This window comes from Lepidochelys olivacea (assembly GCF_965140295.1).
Source record: "Lepidochelys olivacea isolate rLepOli2 genome assembly, chromosome: 2".
Lineage (NCBI taxonomy): Eukaryota > Metazoa > Chordata > Testudines > Cheloniidae > Lepidochelys > Lepidochelys olivacea.
In genome coordinates this window covers 167,627,077-167,650,320 of record NC_140412.1, presented here as the reverse complement: position 1 = coordinate 167,650,320, position 23,244 = coordinate 167,627,077, and the positions used below count along the sequence as shown (strand labels likewise).

The 23,244-nt window shown below is 39.0% G+C and overlaps 1 protein-coding gene across 3 annotated transcripts in view; it reads right to left on the bottom strand.

Moving 5' to 3' along the window:
• COBL (cordon-bleu WH2 repeat protein) overlaps positions 1-23,244 on the bottom strand; it is a 171,415-nt gene that overhangs the window by 26,015 nt on the left and 122,156 nt on the right. For all 3 annotated transcript variants that reach the window (XM_084620008.1, XM_084620009.1, XM_084620007.1), the window contains one exon: positions 2,819-3,128. In XM_084620008.1, coding sequence (XP_084476134.1) covers positions 2,819-3,128 — 310 coding nt within the window. The remainder of the gene's footprint in view (positions 1-2,818; positions 3,129-23,244) is intronic.

Here is a 23,244-nt window from a genome sequence, read left to right as displayed (position 1 = left end):
AAACTCAGACCTTTTCTTTCTGTAATAGGTCTGTTTTCCTAGAAAATACTTATTTTGTAAGGTAAATAAAGCCTGGCGTTTAGTCACCTTTATATTGATTAGTAAAAATAATACAAATGTTTAGAATCTTCTGTAATCGCCTTTACAATCAGTTTTCAAATACTGAGCCAAACTAGTCCCTGGTGTAACTGCACTGGGCTCAATGGAGTTCAGAACCATAGATGACTCTATCCCATTCTTGTTAATTGGTGCACTTTCATATACCCCAAAACTAATTGGCTCCTGGTTTATTAAAGTGAATCAAGACAATGGCATTTTACATCACATATTACTTGTCCTTTAGAGCAATTACATGCTTTCCAGTTTATTTAATTTTAATTTAATTTAATTTAATTTTAAAGTTGAGCTAGATCCTAATATCTGGAACTGGTAGAAATTAGCAAGACTCCATGAACTTCATGCATAGCTGTCTACAGGAGCTCCAATCGCTAAGGAACAGAAATATAAGAAAGTATAACTTACTATCAACTGTTCATACAAAACTGGACTTTAACTTCACTGGGAGTTCAGCTTCCAGATGGAGGAGATGGGATGGCATAGAAGGCCCATTTCTACAGTCCCTGTTCATCTAAGGAACTACATAAAATCCCAAAGTCTTCAGCTGACTTCACTACATAGACAGTGGATCTGCTATGACACAGGAGCTTTGAAAATAACATACTCCAAATTTTCCTGCAGTGCTCAAAACTGACACAAATCCAGATAATGAATCTAAGATTTTCATACAAACAGGTTTTTAAAAAATAAACAAATGGATTTATTTTCTTTCTTAAGAAGTGTTTTTTTGAAGACTTAAGAAATTGACCTCAAGGGCAGTAAAAATGGCATTGTTTTCAATACTAGTTTGTTTGCAGACAGGTTAGGAGCAGAGTTGGAATTCACACACTGTAGGAGAGAACACAGCAGTTTCAAAGATTTTTCTGTCAGCATCTCTGGTACTGCAGCACCAGCTGCTGTTGCCGTAGTACTAAAACCAGTTACAGATTTTAGGGTCCCACAGGGCCCTAATGTTGATCTGAAGAGATTTCATACTCACAGAAGTGAATTAAAAAAAAAAAAAAAAAAAGGTAATACATGCAAAAACCACCCAGAATCTGCTAATTCAACATGAGGACTGAGATTTTTACATGGACAGAAGTTAGCTAATTTAAAGTGATATTTCCCACATGATCCATAACTTAGATCTCTTGCTTTCATGTAACATTTCCTAACATTTTCTATAATCATAACTTTGTCACCTTTGTGTGGATGAGAGGCAAAGCTGAATCCAAAACGAGAGATGTTTTTGCCTCACTGTGAAGTGAAAATTAAGGCAGATGTTGACTTTTAAGCTGTGGTATGTGACATTTTATTGGCATGCAATAGGTCTTTCATTTTATTGGGAAGCATGAAACATGCCACCAAATGCTGCAAAATATTTTGCACTGATTAGGAATGCTATATTACTGGACTATGCTGTGGTGTATTTTGTGCTTCAAAGTCACAATTATGATATGAAATTTGGGGATGAGTAAGGAGTGTTTGTGGTAGTAAAGATTGTAGTTACTTTTGGGCAGTGTATACAACAGCCTGAACATGCATATTTTAACTAATCAGTTTGGGCCTTGCTGTTTCAGGTGAAGATTGCTTATTCCTCTCATGGGGCCTGATACAAAGCCTATTGAAATCAATGGGAGTCTTTCCACTGACTTCAATGGGTTTTGGATCAAGTGGTTAGTGCTAATCATACTTATTATGCTAGTCTATGTCATCCTCCATAAAGAAATTATCAGGGGATATATAATGGATTGTACAGCAAGGACAAGACACATGGAAGACAGAGTCAAAAAGACATCCATAGGGTCTTGACCCTGTACCTGTTGACAATAATGGGAATAGGATCAGGCCCATCATCAAATTTAGGGATTAAATATTGACTGCAAGCCAATTTATCCCTTATTTCAAGTTTTCTCCCAGAAATGTGTGGAAGGAGATAATTAGGCCAATGCTGCATGCTCTTTTGAAGGTACAATAGATTAGATACTAAACAGAGGGAGCACTGGCTTTGTGTCAAACAAAAAGTAACAGGCTTTTTTCCCCCTCGAATCTTGCAGTATCACACAGAGCAGGTGCCCTTCTGTATGTTGTCTGGGACCACCTTCCTTGCTGGTGGCGTAGCTGCCCTTGATTTCTGGTTTGCATCTGCAGAGCACTAAGAACTGAGTTTTCCTTCAGTTCTGCCATTGACTCACTATGTGACTTTTGGCAAATAAATAGAAAAGTCAGTTTCCCTTGTGTTTGTAATCAGTTTCCAGGTTCTCATGTACTAGCTGAATGCTGCGATATTTGGGCTGAAGAAACTGCAGGAAAATATTGATTTGTCTAAAAAACACTGTTTCCTTGCTTGGCAGTGTTGTTGTGGATATGCTGATCTGCAATAAAATTACAGCCCTTCCCCCATACATTATCACTGCTGCAGAATTAACCAAACTATGACACAGAATTATTTTAGCCTTCATGGAGAAATCAGCTTTGAAGAGCAGCAGAATTTTGCAAGAAATTACAAATTAAAACAAAAAAGTTACTTCTGCCAGTTGTTACAAGCACGTGATCTTAGGGCGTTTTGGCACGAAACATTTTCATTAGGATGAACCCTTAGGTGTTTATTTGGCATTGGGTTATGAAATAGCAACAAAAAGTAGAAGCTGGCTTTGCTAAATGCTTTCCTAGAAGAAAGGCAAATGAGATTTTTTTAGATTGTTTTACAAGTGGGACTTACCTCTGGTGAGCATTTCCAGAATCGTTGCTATCACAGGAGGTATTCCTCACAGAGCACAACTCTGCTGCGCAAATTCCATCCCTTTCAGCCGAGTCCTCCTGACCATTCACTGGTTTGTCTTTCAATTTCATATTGTCATTTTGTGAATCCAAAGATATGACATCAGATGGAGAGCTCACAACACCTGAGTCTTCAGTGGTGTCTTCTGATGCAAAACAGCTGCTTACTGATGTTGTCTCCTCTAACTCTGATAGTTCCAAAACCGTAACATCCACAACATAAATATTATCATGTGTGAGCTGCAGGCTCTCTGAATGAGATGTAGTAAAGATAGTTAGCTAAAAATCACTGCTCATGCTTAGATAACAAAGAACATAGGGTGAAATCCTGGATCCACTGAAGTTAATGGGAGTTTTGCCATTGACTTCAATGGGTCCTGGTTTTCACCCTTGATATAAATACTTGTTTGACTGGAAATGCCACCAGAAACAGCAGACATTTGATAAAGATGACCTGCAAAAGGAAAAAAAATGGGGGCTTTGCCTATCTTTGCTTCCTGAAAGGTGAGGTTCTCCTCTTGCATATCCCCTTGCACATTTCTTTCCTTACCATTTTTCCTTTATAAATGTCAGCAAACTCAAGTCTGTCTCTGTTTACTTTGAAAAACTTCTTGGAGGATTTTAGGAGTGGAAGCTTTCTGCTCCTTCAAACAAAGGGGCAGAGTTATGTTAATCTTTAACAAAGAGAATTATATAAGACCTAAGTATTATTAATTAATTATTATTATTAAGAACAGAAAACCCCAACATTTCAATTGTATAAAGAAGCAACAACAGGGAACACACACAATATTTTTCCTTTTGCAAGTCAATCTTTAACCTTGTAAAAAGATGGAAGTGATGAGACTTTTAACAGACACAGTATAATTGTTAACTCAGTACTTCAATTAACTTTCTATGCTTTCCCCCCTTCTTTAAGTGAAATATACAATTTTTGATTCCCCCAAAGGTATATACGAATTTGGGCTCCATCCTGCAATTTATTCATGTACAGGGAACTCCCACTGATGTCAACAGTTTTGATGATGGATTGGAGGCAGATTCGAGTCCCAAACAGATTTCTTTCAACAAAAGGAATTAACATTATATTTACAGAGATTAGATAAAAATGTCTGCTATGACCTGATTCTACAAACATTTATGATTGTGGTGAACTTTAATTATGTGACTACTCCCACTGGTGCCAATGGGTCTACAATGATGGGTAAGATCAAGCACACGCTTAAGTGTTTGCAGGATCAGGGCCCAAGACTTAGAAATAATACATGAATCCACAAATCAGAGGAGGAATGCAGACAAACAACTATTTCATCTGTTTTGTTACATTTTGAGCTGTAGTATATTATTCCTGAGGATTTTAAAAAAATCTTTTAAATCAACTGAGGACCACTCTGTGTGAGAAAACAAAAAAGAGATGTATCATAGAAATGGAGCTTTAAATAAAATAATTATTTTTAGAAGATGTATCTTAGCAATGAAGCTTCAAATAACATTTAAATCAAATCAAACCAAAATTCTCCTTGGCTGAGTTACACAATGCCATTAAATACTGAAATTGATTTCTGACAGCAGAAGCAATAAAATCCATAGGGTTACAAATCCTGATTAAAGCTATAAGTGCTGTAAAAACATATTTATGTCTGAGGCTACTGCAAAAACTCCACTGCAAGTTTGGAGGGGATATTACTCAATTTTGTTGACCTTATTTTCTATGATGCTAGCTCTTGTTTTTTCACATTTAATCAAAGATTTTATCCTATTTAAAAATCCCATTAAAATATTCTTAAAAAATAAATGAGGCAGTAAATTGATTATGTTATGGTCAAGGTACAGGAAAGTGTATAGAAGAGCAACAACACATGCACAGATCTGAGAATAACCATAGTATATAATCACCAACACTGAAAAAGGATAACATGACCAGAAAATACACAATATACAAACACCACCATACTGTTTGTGCTGCTTGTTTTTCAATTACATTGAAAAATACATGTATTAAAGCTATAGTAAGAGAAGAACAGATCACAGTGGAATATGTTATAGTGAAGTAAGAAAGCAATTTAAAGAATGAAGCAAACAGAGTGGCCTTTGGTTTAGAAGCAATGCACAATGCAATATATCTTGATACATGAAGTTCTGTATGTGACAATAAAATGGCTACATCTATTGTCACGAACATGCCATAAATAAGTCCGTCTGCTGCTGCCAGAGCTGTGCATGCTCAGATTGCTGTTCTAGCACAGCTGGCTGGAGTGATCCCATCCCACCCTGCAATGTGTGTCTGCCTGTGGAATTCTCCCCTTCCTCCTCTGTGTCTCCCAGCAGCCCCACCTTTCCCCCCTTCCCAGCAAATGTCTCCTGATGTGGAGAAATGGGTCTGAGCCCTCCACTTGTCAATATCATCCAGCAAGTTGCCCAGTTTCAGAAAATGTCTTGAGATCCCCAAAGTTCCCACCCCATACCATGCAAAACAAAATAAATAACTCTCACCCAAGCCCTTAGGCCCAAGTGAGAATTGAAACAAGTGTCTCAGCCTTTGACTCCTGCAGGCACACGATTCAATGTGAGGACTTCCCCATGGTCATTAAACTGCAGTTCTACTCTGAAAAGTGACAATGTAAAATGGCACCTTCCTATTCAACAAGGAAGGAGTAAGGATATGATTGAAATTGCTTCTAAAAGAAAAAACCCAGACATTTGTTCCTTTCTACCTCTTATCACACCACTCCCAACACAACAGTAAATATATGGCCACATCCTGACATCCTTACTCAGTGGAATCTGTCACTCAGGTCACAATTAAAGACTGAGTAAGGGCTTCAGGATTTGGTACACAGATAATAATTACTACAGATAAATTAACATTGCTGAAACACTGCTGTACTCTGGAAGGCTGTCTATGCTAATAAATATACAACGGGGCCAAACTCCGCTCTCAGTGACATCCAGGCTTCTCCATGAACTTCATTTGGGTTGTACCAGTGTAACATAGTGTAGAGTTAGGCCTGCAGTTGATAAATAAGTGTTAACATTTCATACTGTGTGCCATGTCTTTTCTAACTGGAGTTACATGGTGCTCAGCAATACACAGCACGCTTTCTCACCTACCAGGTTATGGAGCCTGGAAAGCCCAATTGTGTCTTGTAACACAGATCTGCCCTGCCGAGCAATAAAATGCCCTGCCACTGCACAATTAGGTCAGTCACAAGTTACAAACTTTTTTTGTTTTTAAGAATGTTTCCTGTGATCATCTAGAGGCAAAGAGGAGAGTAGCTCATCACTCAGGAATGTGAGCTCTTGCTTAACACAAAAGGAACCTTGTCAGTCTAATCTCATACACTGTAAGTAATTAAGATAACACTAAACCCTGAGCTGAGAAGAATCCGATTGTATACACACAAATGCATGTATTTTGATATTCCATGTATATATACACATACACATTATACACACATACAATATATAAAATATATACAGTGTCTACATATGGTACAGATATCATTTTCAGTTCTATCCTGCCTGATTTACATTTTCAACAATTTCAAACTGATTATTAAATATAATATTTTATGAGTGACAGGGGAGATATCCTCTTCCTAGTTACATTGGTGTAAGCCTGGAGTATCTCCACTGCATTCAAATGAGGTCAGACTGAGGCGCCAAGACTTTAAAACAAGCACATCCTAGGCGTATGAGCCTGCACTCACTGAAGCCAATCACAAAACTCTCTCAATGGATTCAGGTTAAGCTGCTTTATTTTCTAAATTACGTCTTCTGTTTTTATGACACTGCTGGTTTACTGCCATATCCAGCAATGATAGAAACAGCAAATCAAAATGCATTTTTAAAGAGGAAATAGTTGCTTTAACCAATCTAGTGAATAATCAGGGCTCTGTAATGGATTTACAAATGAAACGTTCCTTTAATTCTTCTCAGTACTTGCTCTCTGTGCTAACAGGGCAACCATTATTTTCAGATTTCTTTCAACTGCTTGTTTCACTGCCAAATTTTCTCTTTTCACAGGGTGAAATCGTTTTGCTGTACTGCAAATGGTTCATTATAGTATTTTTGTGAGCAATACAGTACTTATTTTAGTGACAGTGCTCAAAACTTTGAGTAAGATATTTACATTGTTGAAAAACAGTTACTCTAATTATTAGCAATAGTCATAAAAAGTTGGACATGGGTCACACAAAAAAGCAATATTTGGAAAAATTTCAGTAGTATATTGTCAAGAAAGAAAATGTAAGGCAGGTGACATCAAAAATATTGTCTACAATTCACTTTTATAATATTACAAGAGATTATGAAAATGGGTAACACAAAGATCACTGTAGCAATTTTCATACAAGATAGACATTTTCTAGAAAAATTATTTTGTTTTTAACAATGGACTAGAAACTTAATGTGAATATAAGTGGGAAACCAATAGCTCTCACTAAGCAGAATTAGCAAAAAAAAAAATATAAGACAAGATGGACCAAATTCTCCCTTGAGTTATGCCAGTACAGGCCCATTTACTTTAGTCAGGTTTCCTAATGTAACTGAGGGGAGAATTCAGCTGATGGGTCTGTCTACTCTTTGAGTGACAGATGTGATTCCCAGCTTGAGGAGACATACCCACAATAGCTCTGATGTGAACGGTAGAAGGGGCTAGCTGCTCTGAATATGTACCTATCTGAGATGCTAGGCACATACTGCGGGGTGAGCAAGCCCCTCACACCACTCTTGCTGCCAGAGCTGTGCTCTATTTTTAACATGCTAACTCAGTCAGAGATAGCATAGGTATGTCTTCTCATATGGGCATCAGCGGAGGGAACCCAGATCCAGTTCTGAGGCTTTACCTCTCCTTGTGGTTGCTCTGCAAGGACTGGGGTCCATGGGCCAGGAGCAGATAAACATGGTTGCTCTTTGCAGTGCAGTCCCCCTTCCTACTCCAGAGCATCCTAGTGTAGCATAATGCTGGCGTACTCAGGATTAGTCTGCATGTGGGCACGATCAACTCCACACACTTTGAGAGCGGGGGCTCAGGGACACCAGCCAGAATCAGAGCCCATGGGAGTGCAGCTTCTGCAGCTGCCATTATGATCTGGAGGCCTCCACATGAAAGGCTTTAACTTCTCCAGAGTGTCATATACTTCTGTACCAGAAATGGACTAGTTACAGAGTTTGCTTACATGCACCAGATGTGTTCATCTTAAGATCCTTTGATGCTATGCCAGGTATGGCTGAGGTTCATTTAAATAAAGTATTTTACACATTGCAACGTAGTGGCTGAACAGTACAATACAGTTTAGCATTCCATTACATCTTTCCCTTTAAGTTCGACAATCCTACCATTTACAATATGTACACTATCACGCAGTCTTTGAAGTTTAATCCGTTAAGCATCTCTGAATTGTACTGGCTTTCTTATTACACAACCCCAACATGTAACAACTTGGTCATTTGGCTGTCCATTAGTTGCAACAGCTGGCTGTGGTCATCAGTTTGGAATCCTTGAGTCTTCTTGTTCTGCATCTACCATCTGAACTGTTTGTTCTGTTGATGTTGACGGTTTCTGTTGAACACTCAACCACACATGACCTGGGCCCTGGATTCTTTTTCTTTTTGACAGCTGGAGTGGTTCATCCTTTTTCTCCACCCAATTTGACATGAACACAGTCACCAGATTCTAGATCTGTCAGTTCTCTCAGTGATGTCTGTTGTAAAAGTGTCCATAAGCTTTTTTAGTCTTTTTGTCCAATTTGGCTACTCTCTTCATGTCTAGCCACTTTGGAGAAAGATTCTTTTCCAAAGTTGGAACAGTAGTTCTGAATTGTCTTCCCATCAGCAGTTGTGCTGGACTATACGCAGTAGTCGCTACTGGTATTGATTTGTATCTTAGAAGGGCAAGAAATGGATCTTCCTGCTATAGGATTTTTTTGGCTGTCTGTACAGCTCTCCATTTGCTTATGGGTAATGTGGGGTGCTAGTAATATGATCAAAATCATATTTTCTTCCGAAGAATTTAAATTCTACTGTAGTGAATTGGGATCCATTGTCTACCACTGTCATTGTTCTGGAATACCAAAATGAGGAAAAGTGCACTTCAGTTTCTCAATAACACTGAAACATGTGATGTCTTTCAAGTACATTATTTTTATATATATGAGAAAATAGTCCATGATGATGAGGTAATGATGCCCAACGAATTTGCAGAAATCTGCAGCTAGTCTCTTCCAACATCTGTCTCATAGAGGCATTTTTATTAAAGGTTCTTTGTGTTGTGTTGGTCTGTTAGTTCTTCAATGTTCACATACAGATACTTATTCTTTATGTCCTTGCTGATGCCCAGCCACCACACTGACTGGTTGGGCCATTTACTGGTTGGGCCATCTAGTTAATCCTTGATGTTCTTCATGAATGAGGTTTAAGATTTCTCCTCTGATTTCGTTTGGAATTGCAAGGTAATTGCCTTTAATCATGAGTCCATTTGACTTGCTTAATTGTCCACATACCACAAAGTAGTCTCTTGTCACTTTCTTAGTGTCCTTTAGATACTTGGGCCAGCCACCCCAATGTAATTTAGAACTCCTTGAAGTTGAGTGTCTGTGAGGTTGCTTTTTGAAGGTGGTGTGGTGTCTTTTCTGACAATGCTCTGCATGCACCCAGGCCCTCCATGAACACTTTTATGTCATCTTAGAGTTCACAGGTAACTGAGTGTGATGTTGGGCTCTGTGTGAGTGTCTGCTACTATCAGATTTTCCCTAGGGACATATTTAACAATCGAGTTAAATGGCATTAACCATAGCAATGGACGTTGGCATCTCAGTGGTGCTTGATCAAGGACTTTTCCATTGGTGAGGGTTACAAGCAGTTTATGGTCTGTTATCAGTGAAAACTAATCCTGTTCACACAGATATCTGTAAAGGTTCTCACAGGCCCATACTCTTACTGCGCACACCTTTTCAATCTGTGCATATTGGTTTTTCTGCTACCGTGAGTGTGCAAGAACAAAATGCAATTGGCTTCCACTCAGAGCCATGTTGTTGCAACAAAACACCACCTACGCCATAGCTGCTTGCATCTGCACTGACCTTGTGGGTTTGTTCACATCACAGTACTTGAGAACTGGAGCTGTTGAGATCATTTATTTTACCTTTTGGAAGGCAATTTCTCGATTTGGCCCTCATAGTCAAGAAATGTTGGAATTTAACAGTTCTTTCAGTGGTTTTGTCTTGTAGGTATTGACCAAGGTAATTTACCATTCTCAGTATATGTCTCTATTCTGGTACATTAGTTGGTGCATTCAATTCTCAAATTGCTTTTACGTTCTCAGGGTTACGTTCCCATCTTTATTTATTGTTTTCCCCAAAAACTCAATTTGGGGTAAGTGGAAAATGTGTTTTTCATTGTTTAGCTTTAGTCCAGATGGTCTGATTAGGCTTAGGACTTCATTGAGGGTCTTCTCGTTTTCTTTCATCTAAGATTGCCCATGAAAACTACAACTCCATTTGTGTTTGTTAACAGTTCTGCTATCTTTCTTTGGAAAATTTCAGGTGCATTGATAATTCCAAAAAGTAATCTTTGAAAGCAAAGCCTCCCAAAGGATGTGATAAATTTAGTCTGGTTAGCAGTGTCTTTGGCTAAAGGAATTTGCCAGAATCCACTCAAGGCATCCAGCTTGGATAATACAGTAGTGCCTTTCACTCTGAGGAGGAAATATTTTTCTCTCTAAATTGCTTCATTAAGTCTTAAGATCCACAAAGATTCATATTTTTCAATTTTTCTTTATAACTGATTACACTAGGGCACACCATGCTGTTGGCTCAGAGATTTTCTCACTTATGCCAATCTGCTCCATTCTCTTTAACTCAGTTTCCATTTTATGAGGTAATGGCATAGGAATCCTGCAAGGTGTGTGCACCTGTAAGGTTCAGCATTGTTTCTTAAGATTATTTGTTCTGGCTTGCCTTTCAAAAGTCCAATATTACCAAATATTCCCTATCGAGTTCTTCTACCTTTTTCACTAGGCCCATCATGGCTGCCTCACTGAGGCTGAGAAGGCTGTTGGTCTGTGGCCATTTGATCACATACACTCTGAATGCATAGCTTTTGTCTTTGTAAGCGGTTTGTGTGGTGAACTGGCCCATGCAGTTCAGAATACCTCCAGGGTTAGTCAGAGCTATGTCAGGTGACTTCAGCTCTGTGAGGGACTGAAGGTGATTGTAAGTCCCTTCTGAGATGACTGTGACATCAGCTCCGGAGTCATTTTTAAAGTCGATAGTCTTGCCATGAATATTCAGTTTCACTCTCCAGCCAGGCTCTATGTCATCACAAGAGACAGATCCCAGAAACTATGGCTCTTGAATGTCTATAATATGAGTAAACTCCCTGACTGCTTTGGTGCAGCAAACAGATGAAAATTGTCCATATTTCATGCATTTATTATACTCTATGCCTCTAGTTGGACATGTATTATCTCCTGGGATATGACTTTTTCCACACGTTGTGCATGTAGGCTGGAATTTATCCCTGTTAGCTTTTAAGTTATTTCTGCTTGCCTCGGGGATTTTATGATAATGACTTTTAACATTCAAGTGTCTCTTTACAGTTTCTAAGCTACTTTCAGGTTTTTCAAGTTTGTCAAGTTACTCTAGGTTTTGCTGTCTCATCAGCTCAGACTGCCTTGCTCTCTATATAGCTGTGGCTAGGATTAATCTCTCTTCAGTTACAGCTTCTGAGAAAGGTTTTTATTTGTTAATCCAATATCCAGCCTCAGTCTTATATTTTCATATTTTGCATTCCCAAAATCATAGTTTTCAGCCAATATATGCAGAACTCTTATAAAACATTCAGCATTTTCTCCTGGTTCTTGAATTCTCGGGTGGAAACATACTCTTTCATAAACCATAATTCTCTGAGGTATACAGTATGTATCAAACATAGCCAGAATCCTTTCATAGTCATCTTTGTGACTGTCTTCAGTACAGTCAAAGGATTTAAAGATATTGCTCTTCTTGTTTTTCCAGAGCATACATTAAAGAAGATACCTGTATAATCTCAGTTTTCTTTGTGGAGTTTGTTTGCAATTTGAAATCTTGCAGAATACTACTTCCAGTCTGTCCATTGTGAAGGTTTGTCAAAGGTGAAGTTCTCTGGGGCATTCAAGAGTGGCAAGTTGATGAGACCCTCGAACCTTCGTTGCTTTGTTCCTTCCGTCTGCAACCTTTATTGGTGTTTTCCTTATGTTTCTGTCATTAGTTTACTCCTGACATCATGTCATGTACTTCTGTGCCAGACATGGACTGGCTACAAAGCTTACTTATCATACCAAATGTGTTCATCATAAAATCCTTTAATGCTCTGCCTGGTATGACTGAGGTTAGTTTAAATAACGTAGTTTTCACATTGTGCCACCTAGTGGCTGAACAGGATAATACAGTTTAGCCTTCCATTACAGCTCTGTCCCAGGAAACAAGTGGGTTTATAGTGCTGAGCCTCAGTTGGTTTTGTGGGATAAGGAATGGGGTCTATCTTTGCCCCAGATGTAGCACGTGCAGGGAACGTCCACAGGGCTTAATCCTGGGGTGCATGTATAAAGTGAATACTGCAGCGACAGTTTTACAGTGTAATGAAATCAGTTACACCATTCTGATTCAATGGTGGTGTGTGTCAGATAGCCACAAATGCAGATACATAGGTAATGGGAGAAAGACCCTCCAACCATAACCCAATTCCCAACCCTCTCTTCATTCCCTTGTGTCTACACCAGCCCAGAGATATAGTAGTCCCTGAACAGATCTCATCACTGCTATTCAGGGAATCTGGAGAGCAGCATGAGATGAAGAAAGTCAGCTGGCTTTGTGGAAAATAGATACAAGCAGTTCCTAACTAACGTGCAGAATAAATTGGCAGAGAAAAATGGCACTTAGGGAAAAAAATTCTCACTTCCATGACACAAGCTACTGTGAAATTCCTCCAAATCCATGGTAGTGCAAGACTCAGCATTCACCTGCAAAATGATCCTTTCCCACTCCAAACATTACTGGCTGAATATTGGAGGAGCTCACTTTAATAAACAATAATCTGCTTCAGATGCTTTAGCCACTTTTCCCCCTTTCCTACATCTCCTGTCTGCACAAATCCGCAATGGCTTTTGGACACTACACACGTACTTTTCCTATGCAAATAGGTTCTACGAAGACAATCTTTCCATATTGCACAAAAGCAAACCTACCAGAAATCTACCATCTCTGTGCCAGGAAAACATGAAAAAGGGACAAGTCTTACCTGGGACATCAGCAGAAAGGCAGACATGGAGTATTAAATCATTGGATGCTCTCCTTGTACACATGCTTTGTGCTTGTGATTACTGTAGTCTCAAGGTTGCTTTAATTTGTTCCAGCTGCTTGGAGCAACTGTCTTCAAACAGGAGAATCAGTGCAGTGTAGATTTATTTCATGAACCATACCCATTTTGCAGGTTACACCTCCACTCTCACAGCATAGCTTACATAAATTACAGTATAATGGAGAATCAAGTGTTGGAGAATCAAGTTTCGTGGATGTTCTCACTTTCAGGTGATATTGTAAATAAGAAGTGGGCAGCATCATCTCCCCTAAATGTAAACAAACTTGTTTGTCTTAGCGACTGGCTGAACAAGAAGTAGGACTGAGTGGACTTGTAGGCTCTGAAGTTCTACATTGTTTTGTTTTTGAGTGCACTTATGTAACAAAAAAAATCTACATTTGTAAGTTGCTCTTACACAATAAAGAAACTGCACTACAGTTCTTGTTTGAGGTGAATTGAAAAATACTGTTTCTTTTGTTTGTCATTTGTACAGTGCAAATATTTGTAATAAAAATAATATAAAGTGAGCACTGTACACTTTGTATTCTGTGGTGTAATTTAAATCAATATATTTGAAAATGTAGAAAAACATCCAAAATATTTAATAAATTACAGTTGGTATTCTATTGTTTAACAGTGCGATTAAAACTGCGATGAATCGCGATTAATATTTTTTGAGTTAATCGCATGAGTTAACTGCGATTAATCGACAGTCCTAGTGGAAATTATTATTATATGGCTAAATTTCCACTATAAAATGGTACTCTAAAATTTATTTACCAAGTCTTTGAGGAGTCTTAGAGGAAACAATATAGCTGTTATTCCTTCCCATTTCTGATACTTATTTTCACCACAAGCTATCAAACAGAAAAAAGGCAGATTTAACAGGGAATGGAGAATTAATCTACATGAGCAAAATCACCCTTTCCCTTGCTTTGATCCTCTCTCACCTCAACTACTGTAGCCTCTTTCTCTCTGATCTCCCACCTTTCCAGAGTTCAGCTGATCTAAAATGTCATTTTTTCTCTGTCACTCACTACCCATACCTGTGACTCTGGGTCCCTTTGCTGGTTCCTTGGCTTTTATTGCATCGAGATGAAGTTCCTTGACTTCACCCTCAGTGCAGAGTAGCTCTGACTTGAGGGCTCTCTCTGTACTCAGAAACCCCACTCCATCTCTCCTGCTCTGTGGACAGTAATAGGTAGGGGATGCCCTGGGACTGAGAAGTACATGGAGTAGCCACTCACACTGGGTACCCTGCCTGCCTTACCTGGCCCTATGTAGGATAGGGTTTAAGCTATAATGTTCAACAGATTATGAAAAGGAAGGAGACAACACAGATCAGGATAACATGGGAATACAGTGAAGAATATTTAACAGATTTCTTCAGACTTCCACTTCATATATTATTCCATGTAGTTCTAGTAATATGCAGTGATTGATAAAGGGGATTCCAGCAAGTCTCAGTGAGACAGAAGATCTAAAAACAGAAACTTCCCTATATAATAAGGGTTGGTTGAGAAATATGCTGCTAGCCACATTTTGCTGGCAACTGTTAGTCTTAAATGGTAGTTTTTGGCAAACTGCATCCTTTACAGAGGTGGTCTGCTGCAATCCAAGCATGCTTCAAGATCTGAACAAATGGACTGTGAAGGTGATTTTCAGTAGCCACCTTGGAGAACAAAGACTTAAGCATGGATAAAATTGCATGAAAAACACATGCAGTATCATGGTTAAAAGTAAAAATGATTAATGCATCTCTGTTACAAACCAACATTTTATTAGGTGATTTTAAAAACCACAGAAAAGAGCCCATTTTCTAAACCTTTTTCTTTTAAACTTCACCATGAGATCCCCTGTGCATTCTGGTTTATTCAATTCATCTTTTTCTTACTGATGTTTTCCATTGCTAAGAATTCCCTAAAATCCCTATGACAGATTCATATTTCTAGGACAATCCAGAGTAAGAACATAAAACACATTCATGCTGTACTTATGCCTTCCTTCCGAATGGACTAGCTGCCAGCAAAGTCAGCAAGAGGAGACAAATGTTTTGTAAGTTAGGGGCAAATTCTCTTCTCATGGGCCTGATTCTCCTCACTATTACAATGGTGTAACTCCATTCACTTAAAAACAGAGTTATTACTGATTTGCACTGATCTAATTGTAAGAAACAGACTCACTTATGCTTAACTCCTATTGAAGTCAGTGGGACTTGCACTCAACTGTCTGAGGACAGGTTTTGGACATCAGTTTTGTATTTATGTGGTCAAATCCTGTTCGCCTTATCCCCATAAATAGTATTCTTGCAGCAAATGGGACTGCTGCCTGAATAAGGCAAATAGTATTTAGACTCCAGTCAGCAATGTGAATCATTTTATGGGTAATTATAATTACAGGGAGTCCAGAAGTTGCCATCAGCCCATGATAAGCCATCACTAATATTTTTATTATGCTATTGGCTGAAAGTAAAAATCAGACTGGGGCTGTGCCTAACGGGAAGGAATTTTATCACTCTGTCCAGTTTTGTGCGTCAAACTTTCTATTTATCCGTTCTCATACAGACACAGGCCATTATAAATTGTGACATCATTCTCTAGCTCCACAGTCAGCTCATCCATTGTTTCCCCTTACCTCTTTATTTCTATACACATATAGATTACCATCGATAATCACCCAAAGTAACAGTTAGAACATCCAGAAAACTAAACGTTTCACACAGAACCTCTGTGTCTAATTAGGTAGGTGACCCAAAATAACTTCACTTTATTGGCCAGAAACATACACCTCAGCTAAAACCACCAATAACAAATATGCTCATAGAAGATTTTCAACAGCTAACTTAAATATAGATCTATTTTATGCATCCTTTCAGACATTTCCATGTCTAAAGACTTCGAGCTCTACTCTAATCTCTTTTGATTTATGTGAATTGACCTTCTTTTCCTCTTGGACCTTCTGGGTGATAGAACAGGCCTGTTTGTTTTCCTGTTCAAAGAACAATGCACCACAGACTTTCAGGTATAGTTTGGCTAGTGGTTTATTTTCAGCTATTATATTTATAAGGATATTTTAAATATGGGGAAGGCAATTCTTTTTATTGAGCGTGTGTGTGAGATCCTTGTAGACCTTCATGCATAGTATACATTATAAGGGTCTGATCCTGCAGTAGTCATATGTTTAGACAGTTGGCTCTTTGGGGCAGGGTCTGTCTTTGTGTTGTGTTTGTACAGCACCTAGCACAGCGGAGTCTGGTCCATGACTGGGGCTCCTAGGTTCTACTGTAATTCAAACAACAACCAACAATCACATATGTGCTACACAGTGGGGCACCCAATTTAGCATTCATGAATGCTTTGCTGGATCAAGGCCATATCTGGAGTTTGAGGTTTTTGTATACACGTTTCCCCATAAAAGACAGGATGGCTCAAGGAAATGGTTTAGTGCAATGAAGCCTTGCAACTGAGCTAGTGGTCTTAGACCAGGTTAGGGATGGCTGAGAAAAATCATTTCCCCCACCTCACAGAGAATTTCAAAAAGATTTTGGTGAAAAATGTTTGACAAAGGGGAGCAAGGACAGAGGAACAAAAAAGGGAGAGAAAGGGGGAAAATACCAAATCCCCAACCCATTTAGTTGCTTTTTTTTTTTAAACAAAAAGATTTAATTTTCAGTGTTTTTCCCCCATCCCCTTCTCTCCCACCACCCCCATTTTTCCTTTCCCCTTCTCCGTTCAAATGCCATTTTTTGGTTCTGTTTTTCTTACAAACCCTTTTTTTCCCCAGACAAAAAGCTATTTTCTTTCCATTGGTTGGAAAATTCTCTATGAGCTCCAGGGAGAACACATAGATCCACTGATCCTGATAAAATGCACCCTCATGACTGGAAATCTTGCTTACAGTTTCAGCAAAGAGGCCATGCACTGAATAAGAGTGACCTCTTCAGAAGAAGATTTAGTTATGCTGGCGGGATGGTGATTAGTTACCGGTGTCTGTGCTGTACTTAGTGAGAGGCAGGGCTTTAGTCGCCAGTACAATCAATACGGTAACTTTTTTACAGGTACTAAATTCACTCAGAATGAAAACACATCATAGGCATGTGTACTGTATGTATGCTATTGACATCGTATTGTCAAAGATGTGTATTACAAACAGATTTTTATTTCATGCACAATGAAAGTGAAGAGAAGTTACTTTATTTCTTTTTCTGGAGAGTATTTTGAGAGTGTGGGAAAGTGAATGTGATTGGTGATTTCATTTGAGGAATATCTGAATCACATTTTTTAGTTTGGTGTACATAGCACAGGAAAGTTGCCAAGTACAGAAGAAGCTGGGCATGTCCACAAGGGAGTGGAGCAAACAAGCAAATTACAGTGTATGCATTTCTTTTAATCAAATGTTTTCATCTGGAAAACTTGGGTACTTAAATGAAAGCTACCCCCAAGCTTCTTTTATGCATATGGCCAATGCTTAATCAGCAGATTGCTCTAGTCCTTCACAGACTCTCATCTTGAATAGTTTTCAATGGATTAAGTTTTTCTCCGAAAACACACTTGCAGCTTTTCTCTTTTGAGAGGGAAGTAGGACAGGTTTTACCAGTATCCTGTTAAAAGGAAATTGTATGGCTCCAGATGGTTGATTTAACATAGCTGCAGGACTGTTAGTGAACCAAAACCAAAGGGGTTTAAACATAAGTCTAACATATCTCACTCAAAATAGTCAACATGTTCTTGCATTTCGTCCCAAAGCTACCAGTTCCTACCTTCAATAAGGCCTTGAAGTGACACAGGCTGGTCTTTTCAGAGGCTTCAATAAACCATGTTGGTGCAGAGAGCATCTCTGTACCTTGGGCAATTCTACTAGCTTTTATATTCAGTAAAACTCCCAGAATTCTCTCTCTCTCTCTCTCTCTCTCTCTCAAAGGGGCCATACTCTTTATTTCATCGAGCATACACAAACTAAACTCAAAGAAAATATTGGTTTTGGATTTAAAATTATGTCATTAGATGACTACCTGTTTCATTCGCTACACTCATGTCCTGATTGTGACACACATATCTCATAAGTAGAGTTGGTTGAATATGTTTTCCCCTCAACAAAAATTTTTTTTGGTTAAAAACGTCTTTATAAGAAAAAATATTTTTTTGCCAAATTTTTCCATTTTTCTATAATCCCAAAATGATTTTTTCCCTCTCCCCCTTTTTATCCTTTTTTTGGTGGCAAAATGGAAAAAGGGGGGAAAGGAATAAAAGGAAGGAAAGAAGGAAAAAAAATCTTAAAACTTAAACACTTTCAAAACCAAACTTTTTCAATCAAATATTTCAAATAAAAATGATTGTTTTTAGAAAGCCGTGGAATTTTTTTTTCCAAAATTTTCAATTTCTTAGTTTTCTCACAAACCATTTTTCTACCAATTCTATTCATAATGAGCTATTCTGGCAACCATGAAAGGGAAAATGACTGTGCCAGCCATAGCCGTCCTGCTCCTCATGACCATCTCTGTGTTGTGTCCATCCACCCCTCATCTGAGGTCTTGCCTTCCACTATGTCCCACCTTTAGCTTATGGGTACAATAGGTTGGGAAGTATGTCCTTAATACAAGCCAAGAACCAGTTACTGCATTCCCAAAAGGAGCTGACACAACAGTCTCTGCCTCTGCCCTCAGTCCTTTGCTCCCCAATACTCTAAACCCAGAAGTGAATGTACATAGGCAAAATTCTCTAGTTTTTAGAAAAAAAAATAAGACAGAATGCAGAAAGAGAGCATTTTAGCTGGTATTTACAGATAGATAAGCTGAAGTGGGAAAAGCTAAGAAGTGAGCATCTGAGGAGGGGCAAGCGCTAGGCTATGGGCATTATGAGATACATGAGGCAGAGAATCAGAAAACTCCTAACCACTCACTATTGGGAGCCTTCACTGCCAAGATCCCTTTTAAATCATGATGGGCCTGAGCTATAAATTTCAGATTTGTATTTCAAACGTCAGCCTTCAAGGTTTTGGTTCGGCCCATTATAGATATAGGAGGCCTATCCTGAAATTCAGATCCAGGTTGAGATTCCAAAAGAACACACATACACAGATAACATGGGAGGCGTGCTCAGTGCAGCGCTGCTAGTGATTGAGTACAGGAGTGTCTATATTTGGGTGTGTAGGAGAGCCTCCAAATTCAAATGTCAATTGGGCATGTTTTCAGTGCTTTCCAATCAGTAAGGCTTTGCTAAGGAGGCAGGTAGGGGTACATTTTCCTTATTTTGAGAAGGGGGGCAACCCTTAAAAATATAGAGTTCAGTTTCACATAGGACAAGCACTCATACAACTTCAGCCACCTTGCCCTTGTGTGCATGGGACTGGGCTGAAAATCTCACACGAACAGAGTTCCATGAAAGAGTTCTAGTACTTCCTGCTTCCAGTTAGGCTGGAAAGTGTGAAATGTAAGTTTGTTCCACACTTCATAAATTAATCACACAGCCAGAGTCAAAGAACCAAATTCAGCTTTGGCAAAAGCATTCAAAATTTCATAGAGTACAACGGAATTATGCCCTCTTATGCCAGGGCTGATTTTGACCCAGATCCTCCAGAGTCATATATTCTCTTTAATGCCACAGTAGTGGAACAGATGTACAAATAATGGAATATACAGGGGCCATTATGAAGGGTGGCTGTTTTTTCCTAAGCCAGTTTCATTTTCTGCAGAATTTTCTTAAACTGTGGGCAAGTGAAAGGATTTGTGATCAAATTTTAGGAACTGCTGACTGGATTTAGAGTATGTACAACAGGAATAGGTTTATGATGTCATCTTTTACATTCAAGGCGCATCAGAGTGCTATAGGGGATTCATTAGTGTTTGTACATACTTTGAAGACTTAACATTCTGTATGGACTTAAGAATTGTTATGGGCCTTATGCTAAGCACTCTCAACACCCACTGACATTGCAGGATCATTTCCCTTATTATATCAGCATAGTATACTGAAAGCAAGTGGTAAAGCAATCTCTTTCTGGGTTGTGGATATAAAGACAGAGGACAATATCTTCCAAACAGTGAGTGGGCGATGTGTACACTAACCCCAGTTTTTAGAGGGGTTACTGGAATAGGAAGGGTATTGTGCATATTTTCTTGTATAGTATTTCTCCAGTACCAAATTATGTCACTAGTTGTAATTTTCAATGGTGGATTTATGTAGCCAGACAGGTGTTCTTGCTCTGCTATATGAGACATTTGCCTAAGAAATGTGTAATCAGTGGCAGTAGGTTTGGCTCTCTGTCCTGGAGCGGGGAGTTCACAGCTTTGTGATAGGCTTAGAAAACAGTAGTAACAACATGGAATAAGTTATGTTCTATCTTTTAAAATAACATGTATTTTAGTATGGAAGTTATATGGTACCTATTGCATGTACTAAATATATGTTGAGAGTCATGGCAGTGATCTGAAGCCAAGTTAGAAAGAGAGCACTACTGTCATATATACACACACAAGAACTGATTCTCATTTACACTAAGGCCCTTTTATACTGCTCTGGAAGTGCAAAAGGTCCTTAATGAGCTCTTCAATCTAGCAGAGAAAGGCATACCATGATTCAATGGCTGGAAACTGAAGCTAGACAAATTCAGACTGGAAATAAGGTGTATATTTTTGACAGTGAGGATAAATTAACCACTGGAACCATTTACCAAAGGTCATGGTGGATTCTCAATCACTAGTAATTTTTAAATCAAGACTGCCAGTTTTTCTAAAATATATGCTCTAGGAATTATGAACCTGTGTTAAATACAGGAGGTCAGACTAGATGATTACAATGGTTCCTTCTGACCTTGGAATCTATGAAGGTATCAATGTAATTAATGGGCACATCAGAATCAGGCCCACAGATTTAATTTTACATTGTCACCGCCCTCCCCATATATGGAGAGGCGACAGGCATATGATAAATGTCACAGGCATATGTTACATAAATAAATATATCATATGCCTGTGCAATTTATCACAAACTAGGACTGGATCACAGACCCAGTAATCCACCTCCTCTGGTACTTATTCTAACTTTCCAAACCCCATGATGAGCTTCAAACAGTTGCCAAAATAAATAAATCAAGTATCAATCTACCAAAGAGCTGTTTCCTCCTCCTCCTCACAAATACTAAATTGGAATTTTCTCCCCAAATGAGATCTGCTTGAGGCCCAGGATGAGTAAGATTCAGTTCTGGGCTGGAGACAGATTTTCTACACATAATAATATAATGAATGTAAGGATTGGTATCTTGTAGCCCTACCACTGAAAAGGGATAATTTCTAGCTTTTCAAAGGGAAACACAGCTATCATTTCAATCTTTAGAAAGGCCTGAAAGACTGGACCTTAACACTGTGACATTATTATGTATAAAATATATTTTAGTGGTTTACAAAACCTGTTACTTTTTTCTCTTCCTTTGATCCTTGAGCAAATGAACTGACGGTTCACAGATTCATAGAATATAAAGCCAGCTGGGACCACTGTGATCATCTTGTCTGACCTGCACAACACAGGCCATAAGAATTTCCCTGAATTAATTCCTCTTTGAATCAGAGTCTATCTTTAAGGGAAAAAAAACCAATCAATTTAATTTAAAAATTAAAAATGGACAGTGATGGAGAACCCACCACAACCTTTGGTAATTGTTCTAACTTTTACAAGTGGAGGGATACTAAAATTGTCCCTAAAGACATTTGAAAAGTAAAACTCATGCTGATGATGTGCTGTGGTGGAAAGATTTTTATCATGTATCACAACTCTCCTGAACACTCAGCTGAAAACCTGTCCTGTTCCTGTGCAGTTGTGCTTGCGGATCACAGGGAAGCTCTCTCCACCCTCTCCTATACTTAGAGTACAGGGCAGTGCAGAATTTGGTTAGCTATCATATGTATAGTACTTTGTGACTTTGTCCTCACCCATAACTATTTCACATTTGGGGACAATGTATACCTTCAAATCAGCAGCACTGCTATGGGTACCGGCATGGCCCCAGAGTATGCCAACATTTTTATGGCTGACTTAGAACAACGCTTCCTCAGCTCTCGTCCCCTAACGCCCCTACTCTACTTGCACTATATTGATGACGTCTTCATCATCTGGACCCATGGAAAAGAAGCCCTTGAGGAATTCCACCATGATTTCAACAATTTCCATCCCAACATCAACCTCAGCCTGGACCAGTCCACACAAGAGATCCATGTCCTGGACACTATGTGACCATCGCTTATTAGCGCCGTAAACACCACCCTATACCGGAAACCTACTGACCGCTATTCCTAACTACATGCCTCCAGCTTTCACCCAGACCACATCACACGATCCATCGTCTACAGCCAAGCTCTACGATACAACCGCATTTGCTCCAACCCCTCAGACAGAGACAAACACCTACAAGAGCTCTATCAAGCATTCTTACAACTACAGTACCCACCTGTTGAAGTGAAGAAACAAATTGACACGGCCAGAAGAATACCCAGAAAAGAAAAGGAGTACTTGTGGCACCTTAGAGACTAACCAATTTATTTGAGCATAAGCTTTCGTGAGCTACAGCTCACTGCATCCGATGAAGTGAGCTGTAGCTCACGAAAGCTTATGCTCAAATAAATTGGTTAGTCTCTAAGGTGCCACAAGTACTCCTTTTCTTTTTGCGAATACAGACTAACACGGCTGTTACTCTGAAACCTGTCAAGAATACCCAGAAGTCACCTACTACAGGACAGGCCCAACAAAGAAAATAACAGAATGCCACTAGCCATCACCTTCAGCCCCCAACTAAAACCTCTCCAATGCATCATCAAGGATCTACAACCTATCCTGAAGGATGACCCATCACTCTCACAAATCTTGGGAGACAGGCCAGTCTTTGCCTACAGACAGCCCCCCAATGTGAAGCAAATACTCACCAGCAACCACACACCACACAACAGAACCACTTACCCAGGAACCTATCCTTGCAATAAAGCCCGTTGCCAACTGTGTCCACATATCTACCCAGGGGACACCATCATGGGGCCTAATCACA